At 47.3% G+C, this 8,777-nt stretch overlaps 1 protein-coding gene across 1 annotated transcript in view; it reads right to left on the bottom strand.

The window, feature by feature from the left end:
* The window catches only part of BHLHE41 (basic helix-loop-helix family member e41), a 3,878-nt gene extending 2,314 nt beyond the window's left edge, over positions 1-1,564 (bottom strand). Inside the window, 6 exon segments of the mRNA XM_029955522.1 lie at positions 113-224; positions 547-654; positions 974-1,037; positions 1,173-1,354; positions 1,356-1,396; positions 1,399-1,564. Of these exon segments, the coding sequence (XP_029811382.1) occupies positions 113-224; positions 547-654; positions 974-1,037; positions 1,173-1,354; positions 1,356-1,396; positions 1,399-1,564 (673 nt within the window).
* Positions 1,565-8,777: the final 7,213 nt, after the last annotated feature.

The following is an 8,777-nucleotide window of genomic DNA, read 5'->3' as shown; positions in this document are numbered from 1 at the left end:
GGGGGGGGGGGGGGGGGGGGGGGGGGGGGGGGGGGGGGGAGAGTCCTAACACTGCCCCTCTGTGGGCTACTCGGCTTCATCAGGGTGGGTTGGCTTCCCTGAACTGACTTACCATTCTGTAAAGCAATTATCTTCTGATGCTGCTGCTCGGTTAAGGCTGTTAAAGCTTTTAAGTGTTTCAAAGTTAATTCCAATACTACCGCTTTCTCCAGATGCCCCAGAGTCTGCAGTGGTGCAAAAAAGAAGGGGGCACTTCGGTTACTTAAAAACACACATTTGGGTTGATTGGCTCTCCACTGAGCACAGCAACTTAAGCAAACACTTTGAAAGAAGTACTATTCCTATACTTCTTGAGCTTTCCAGAAGAGTTATAAATGATTTCTTGCCTTCAGTTGTAAGCACCTACTCTTGAGTTTGTGGGAAACTACACTACAGCCCAAGTCGTAAGGCATATGATATGTACATTTATTCTTGTATCTCTGGGAGTAGTACCAAGCTATTAACACGCCCTTGGAGAGCACCAAAGAATGAAAATGTGCATCTTACTGTCAACTTCAGATGTTCAGGCAGTAAATCTTTCAGCTGAGCAATGCATTCATTAATTCGATCTCTTCTTTTCTTTTCTATTAATCTGTGCGGTAATTTGTAGGTATCCTTAATATACGACAATCATGGAAGAAAGAAAACAATAAGCTAAACATTTACTGGATAAAACAATACCCCTCCCCAAACCCCCATATTATGTGATAAACTATGCCAAGAAAGCTTTTCCTTTGGACTATTCTGAAATGCAATTTGAATTCAGGTATGATGTTTAGTCTCCCCCTGAGAGTATCCAGCAAACCACTTAAAATTCACAGTTGGGGAAGCTCAAGGGCTGGAATATATTTTCGGGCAGAGCTTCGCAGTGAAATCAATGGCCCTAATTAACTATCCAGGCAGGGTATGGGGAACATCGGAAACTTACACTTACCTTGCTATCGTCTCGCTTCATGCTCCTTTTGGGCTTACACATATACAAAGAGGAATAGTCCAGTCTGCAAAACAGAAATCAGCATCAGGCACCCATTCGGGGAGGGGCACTGCCCTTGCCCGTTCCATACCACTTTCTGGAGAAAAAAAAAATCAAACTGAACCCTAGACAGATATTCGCAAGGGTGCGTGCACCTTACCCTATAAAATCTCTATGTTCCAGTAACTGTCTCTCTTGCAAATGAGGAATTCCTTCGTCCATGTTCAACCGATGTCCGTTTCCTCTGTTTCGATTTTTGGGGTTCTGTTTTATAATCTGTGGGACGATAGCTTTGGGAGATCTTGGGGGGATCTGTGCGTCTCCAGTCTCTCTCTCTCTCTCTCCCTTCTTCAGTGCAGTGTTTAAAGTGTGAAGCAGTTGGTCCCCCCCTCCCACCGCGCTCGCTCTCTCGCACACACGCACACACACGCACGCACACTCGCGCCGGCCCCACTGCGCTGGTAGTTTGCTCTCACTCCGGGCAGTGTTTGGCCACAGGGCACGCGCGTCGCCGGCCAGACCAGCACCCAGCTCACGTGCGGAACGTACCATCCGCGGTCCAGCCCGGAGGGGGGCGGGGGAGGAGGGGCCGGGCCAGGGAGGGGTATCGGGAGCAGGCTGCGAGGGAGGGCGAACGGCAGGAGGGGGCGGGGACACCTGATCAGGGCCACCGGAAAGGAAAAACAACTTCAGCCAAGCTATTCATTTTCCCAAAGGCGTTGCAGTCAGCTAGGGGAGGAGGCGGGGGAGGGGGAGGGGGAGGGGACGCCGGGGGTGCTGGGCACCCAGGGCTTCCCGGGTTCGGAAATGCTACTCTCTCAATTCGTCCGTCATTACGGTGCGGGAACGTGAACGTGGCTTTTTGCTTCGCCACCGACTGCGCTGTTGGTTTGGACCAGGGAAGGGAAAGAGAAAGAGAATTCTCGGTGGGTAAACTTCAGTCCTGAAGGAAAATTTGGAGACTTGTTTGCTCACCGCTCAGTGGCGGGGGCGGAGGGGTGGGGGCTGGCCATGGTAGGAAGTTGCCCCCTAATGGGGCAACTTGAAATCCGCTTCCTGAAGGACTTAAGATAAATGAAAATCTAGTCACTGGGTCAGAATGTCGCAATCCAAGTGTCTTTCGGCGACACGGTGTCCCTGGGCCACACAAACTTCCCGCAGCAGCCGGAATTGCGGTGCCACTAATCACAGAAACCGATGATGACGTTTGGGCCCTCTGGTGCTCCCAGAGGAACGCGGCGGGGGAGAGAGGAGGAGAGGGTGGCACGAGAGGGGCTACCGCGGAGAAGCAGTGCAGCTTTCTCACTTGCCAGCCAAACTCCGTCGCCCCTCTTCGCCTCGGGTGGTGCTCCGTGCTTCTCCTCCCCACCCCCAGTGTGATAAGCGACGCTGGAGTGTGCAGAGCCCACGTTTACTACCGCTGGCACCTCCAAAGCCTCCCTCCTTAATCCTGTCTCAAACGGGTACCAGCACAGGGCCAGCAACGTGATCCGACCTGCCGCTGCTGCCACATCACTGCGCGGGGAACCCGTGCGCGCGCGCGCTCGTCCTGGAGCAGCGGCGCCCAGTGCTGGGAAGCACAAGCCAGCACGAGCCGGGTTACCTTTTCCCAGAGCCATCCCGGGAGCATGACTCACTGCTAGCGAGAGTTACCGAGAGGTGCCGAGAGATGCGCACTGCCCACGCCGCCCGACGCAGCGGGCGGCCCGGGGCCTTGGAAGCCAGGGGCAAGCTCGTCCTACGGGACTCCCAGGGCTCCCGCCCTGCTGCTGCCGCTACTCGGCTCTGCTGGGGTTGGATGGAGACAATACATGTTGATCTCTCTTATATAAGTGGATAGACATAAAACCAAAGGTCTTTCCTTCCTGCAACAAGATTCACATTCTGGGTTATCCCCGAAACCTTCATCACTGCCAGCGGCACGTGAACCAAGGAGAGAAGTATGCCGACAGCACACGCGCGCGGGCGCAGCAGGGACCGGGGCCGTCGCTACGTGTCCCTCCAGCCCCTACCCCGTCCCTCATCCTCCCTCCACCGGTCCCGGCCCGCCCCGCAGAGCGCGGGTTCCGGGGACGGATCTGGGTCGCGGGAAGCGGCGGCTGGGAGGAGGTCACGTGTCTGCGAGAGTCGCGTCTCCTCCCAGCCTCCAGGAGCCGCCCGGGCCGCGGCGCGCGCTGCTGCAGTCTCCAGAGTCCTGGGCGGAGACGCGCCGCGTCTGGCTTCGTGACTCCCGCGGCTGCGGCGGCGACGGCGGCCCGGGCTCACCCCGGCAAGAGGAGACGCTCGCGGTCCGTCCACTTCGGCTGTGTAGAGAGCCCTTTAAGGTCTCTCGACCTTCTCAAATAGGCAGACGTAGTTTGCACCAAACAGGCAATTTAATAATGATAGAACTTAAAAGAAATGATTTTTAAATACTACTTTTATCTTAAACCTGGATCCAATCTCTTTGTTGTTTCCAAGTCACTGGGTGGTTAATTCTCTTTGGTGGGGAGGGCGGTTTGATGCACCAAGGCGGCATATCCCTGCAGTACTATCCTCGTGTTCTAAATTGGCCCCCAAAAAAGGCGGGGGGGGGTGATGCGGAGCGTTTGGGAAGGGTGCCTTTAAGGTGAAATCTTAATAGGTTTGTAAATGTTTGAAGTAGGAAGAGGGTATAAATATTTTCTCCACAGCTAAATTTTCACGTGAAAAAGATAGCTGGGTATTTGGTGAAAAAAAAATAAAGATCGGATCACTTCATCTTGGCCTTGTCAGTAGAGCACACAAGACGCAAGGCAGACAGACATCTGACTAGAGCAAACCTTAGGGATTAATTCTGGGGCGGACTCTAAAGCAATTTAGAATAGAAGGAAAAGGAGGGGGGCAGAGGAAGAATAGGAGGAAAAGGGAAAGAAGACTAGTGGATCATGGGTGTGTTAATTTTGTATGTACAATTCTCATAATTTGAAGACATACAGGCCTGTTGCTGCAAATGAAGCCCTTCGTGTTATTACTTTGGTGTCCTCTTCCCATCATCCTGTCCCAAGCTTCCCTACTTCTGTACACGTTTGTTTTCTCTTCCATTCCTTTCTCTTTCTGACACCCAGCCCAAACTGCGAATGCAGTCATTTATAATTTTTGGTTTCCTTTGTTAGTCTCAGTTTTCCTTTTTTCCTTTCCTTTCCATGCCCACCATTTTACTCATTTCCCTTTTTTTCATTTCCTTTCCCTTCTGTCTCCCTCTTCCTGCCTTTTTCCTATGATATGTCTGCTTTCGCTCTTTCTCTGTAGTTTTTCTTTTATCTCTTATTGGCCTTTTGTCTTTTTTCTTTAACCGTTCACTTTGATAGCTCTTCTTGCTCATCCACTTTCTTTAAAACCAGAGCCCTACTCCTCTTCTTAAACTCTTGCCTTCTGGAATATGAAACATAGTTTAATGCCTCCTAATATCCTTTCCTGCAAGGAGGGTTTAAAAGTAGCTAACAACTTCAGTGGCATTTACAGTTAGAGAACCAGAAACTACACTAAGGGGATTTTAATGTATGAACTCATTACTTTTTCCCACAACCTTATAAGGTAGATACTTTTATTAACTCTATTCTATAGATGAGAAAGTAGACATGTAGGGAGATTTCAAAAATGTGCCTATGCTCCCAGACCCAGGATGTAAGCACAAGTGGGTTCCGGAGTCTGTGCCCTTAGCTATTATTACCCTTGTTGGGGTAACAGGACCAATAGGGAATGTTAACTGGCTGTTTAAAGGATGTTAAAAAAAATTTACCCGTGTCAGGGTGTCTGGGTGACTCAGTCAGTTAAGCTATGCCTCTGACTTGGTTTCAGCTCAGGTCATGTCTCACGGTTTGGGGGTTCGAGCCCTGCATCAGGCTCTGCACTGGCAGTGTGGAGCCTGCTTGGGATTTTGTCTCCCTCTCTTTGTGCCCCTTCCCTGGCCCCCTGCTCTCTGTGTCTCAAAAATAAAAACTTTAAGAAAATTAACAAAAAATTTACCATTGTCAGTGTGCACATTTGTTGGAGTGGGGCTGGGGACGATGTAGGAAAGGGAGAGATGTTATCATTGGGGCTGAGAAAGACAGGTATGAGAAAAAGAAAGATGGCAGTCTTTGTTCAGTGAATGATTCAGTGGGCATCTAGCTCCAAATTTATTGATTTAAACCCAAATATCCTAATTAGTTGTTATAATTTCAGGCAGATGGACGCAAAGAGGTAGTACAGTGTAGACAGGGCTAATGGTAACCAGCTGTTCACCATTTCCACTGAGCAAACCAAGTCAATCTCTAATGTGAGGACTTCAGGTTAGTAATAGCAAAGGTTCACCTGTGATAAGGTTAGAAAGGACAAAAAAAAAAAAAGTCCCCTAACAAAGGAACAGAAGACTAGAATGCCCTCTTCGGGTATGTTTAAAAATAGGTTGAGTGTTATCTTTTTAGGAAGATTTAATGCTGTCCTGCCGAAAGACAAGGAGATACAAGAAGAGCTTGAAACCCCTTTGAGCCTATAATTAAAGAATTTTGTGATGGCTTGCTTTCAATTAAAGATACACATCCTTCTCCTTTTAATAGATGAAGGGAAGGGTGCTTCCATTGCTTTTCTTTGGTCAAGTAGGGAAATCACTACCTATGGAGTGCTAATGAAAGGGAACACTTATCCCAGTTCCCACCCCCTCTCCCTACCCCCATGTAAGTATTCAAAGCACTACACTCATTATATTCACGGTGTGACTTTGGAAGGTCCTATCATGCTTGCTTGCAAAGTTTTGGATTTCCAACAGAAACTGAACTCTCCTGAGAGGATTAAAGTTTCCACAGAGAAGAGAGGTTTTCTGCTTTTAGGGTTCTGCAAGACCTTCCGCTCCCCTGAAAGATGACTATGGTGTCACGGGAGGGACTTCCAGTTTGATTCAAACTAAGCATGCATCTCCAATAGCCTTAAAGACCCCAGATCTAGCCTAGGGTATGGGTCTTCTTGCCTGATGCGCTGTGAAAACACCCCATTGGGTGGGCAGATGCCTTTCTTAATCACCTCTGTTTTGGGTGGTGGACAAAAATATAGTCACTCTATATCATTTTACATCAAAAAGGGAAATACACCCCCACTGAGCTGAGTTCATAAACATTGAAAAGTTTAGGGTTGATGCTAAAATGAAGGGAGGAGGCAGACAGAGTGGGATGATAGGTGAGGGCTAAGTGACAGCTCCCCTAGAGTCCTTTCTCCGGGCGTGTACACGGCGCTCAGCTACAAGCTAGTGTTGTCAGGCACAACACGGAAAGAAGGCCACCTCATAGAAGGATCTTAGAAGGGAGGGGAACCCCAATGCTACTCACCAGAAACCAAATATAACCTTTAAATATTGATAATGCTATTTTGTGAAGGTACCGGATTTCACATCCCAGAATAGAAGGTTGGGTTTTGCAGTTCTGTACTCAGCGAATTAGCAGGAACCGTACAAGTGTCTCTGTTTAATTTGTAAAAGAACTTAGGGCTTTCTGTAGACTACCAATTAATGTGTCTGTGATTGTAAACATACACATGAATCACGTTTTATATGTGTGTTAACACTGCTTGAGGAGTTTGTAAACTTATTAGTCTTTGCATAGCACAAAGGAACAGGTAATATGAAGTAGAGGAAATGAATTTTACTGCTGCTGAAATCGTTTGTGTTTTTGTAGTCAAGTGATTATCACAAGCACTCATGTAGGTGGTCCTGAATTTAATATATGCTTCAGATTCCTGGAGTTCTTACATACAAAAGACAACTAGGAGAGAGACAACTAAAACTTAAACTACAGGGGGAGTTCCCTGGCTCTCCCCTCCCTAAGTCTCGAGCTGATCTCTCCAAGGACCCCTGGGCCTGGAAAACTAGAGTGAGGAACATGTGACAAGTTCCTAGGGATTCCCACAAAGTGATTCCTACCTTTTTTGGGATTCTCCTGGACTAGCTGGGTAGTGGAATCCAGAGAGACTACATGAACATGGGGTCTTTTGACTCCTTTTCTCCCCTGGTTACTGCTGATGAAAATCTGTAGAAAGTTCTCAAAGAGATTCATATTTATGCATTGTGGAACACAAATAGGAATAAGATATACTAAACAACCATTTATCTCACCTGCCCATAGGTGTGATCCTTGAATACTGATTTCATATGGTGTCCGCCCAGTGCAGAGAGCTATCTGCTACCAGACTCTGGTACTTTATAAAGGCAACATAAAGATTAGCTAAGGAGGATTTAATCTACACTTAGAACTATTGGTAAATTTTATTCAATAGTTAACTTAAAGCAAGAATTCATATCTAATTACCCAAAAAGGAATATTGTTCTGATATTAACTTATAATCCTCATTGACAAGAAAACTGATGGAAATTTAGTCTAGATGTGAGTATCAGTTGCATTTGAGTTAAAGTAACAGCAGCTTAACCTTATTAGGAATTTTTCTGTCACATAAATGAAGCATGGAAGAAAGCAGTCCAGAAGTAACATGAAGTTGTAACAGTGCTGTCAGCAGCCAAGACTTTGGCTTTTCTGCTCTACTCTCCACCAGCTTCCATCCATCCTCAGGACTGCCTCATGGTCGTAAGAGGGCTGCTGGTGCTCCTGCAGGAAAGGATAAAACAGTGCCTGGTATATGAGAAAAATCTCCTATAAAGAGCTTCTTAAATAGTTTCCACCCAATAACTTCTGCTTATATCTATGTCCAATCTTATTACAGGAATGCTAGAAATAGAGTTTTCTAGTTGAAGCTTCCCCCAACAATGTAGGGGTTCTTTTAGTACAGAGGGAGCAGAGAAGGGATATTGGGTTGGTACGAGACATCTTTGTGGTGGTCTGACTAAAGCAAATGGCTCGTTCAGGTCCTCTTTTTTTTTTTTTTCATCAGTGGGTCTTTTTTCTCTTCTATGCCATATGTGTTGGCAATGTCCCTTTATTTTGTGAGGGCACTTAATACCAGTTTCAGAAAATTTTCAGCCTTTCCATCTGCAATTGTACAAGCTTAACTAACTCCTTAAGCACATGCTTTTTAACATCTGTGTTCTTAAGTACTAATAATTACAGAAATCTGCTTAGGGAGGGAATTGAACGGGGTTTGCTCTTCTTCCCGTAGAATACAAATTGTGGCTGCATGTTTTCTGGGAAATGGTGGTCTTCCCTTTTATGTAGCTGGTCTGTCCTCTGGTTGTTCTGCCTCCATAGCTCTGCCTTCTGCCCTCGGCATTTGGGTGGAAGAAAACAACCCCCAGCAGAAATGCACTGGTAGTTTCCACCTGCACGGAGCCAGGATTTTGCTCTTCATCTACTCGAACCACACTGTTGTAGGCCACAGGAGCTTCAGGGTAGATGGGGGAGGAGAGAAGAGGGAGGTGGGTGCAATAGAATGGGAACAGCCTGGCCAGTCTCAAAGGCTGGAACTGAAAAGTGAACCCTGCAAGGGGACGACTCTCTGGAACACTTTCATATGCCCAGGTATTCAGGCACTTGTCCTACGAACCTTATTTCGTTCTCTCAACTCTTTGATCTAGAACCATGAACCATGAATTCCACTTTGTAGATAGACAGATTCAAGTTTAGAGACTTCAGGTAACTTGTCATTGCCACATAGTGAATAGGGAATCTGAGGCCTGAGGTTCCTGTTGTTACTACCTGGCCTAGCATTCTAACAGCCACCTTCTCTCAGCCCTTGGAGTGGATACCCCACCCAAACCTTCTAACTTCCTTGGTAAAGCCTCTCCAGGTCACGGGAGCCATCGCCAGAGGCCAGTTAGAGTTGTTGA

Source organism: Suricata suricatta, chromosome 10 (assembly GCF_006229205.1).
Source record: "Suricata suricatta isolate VVHF042 chromosome 10, meerkat_22Aug2017_6uvM2_HiC, whole genome shotgun sequence".
Lineage (NCBI taxonomy): Eukaryota > Metazoa > Chordata > Mammalia > Carnivora > Herpestidae > Suricata > Suricata suricatta.
Note: the sequence above shows the minus strand (reverse complement) of the source record. Positions and strands in the feature narration are given on the sequence as shown.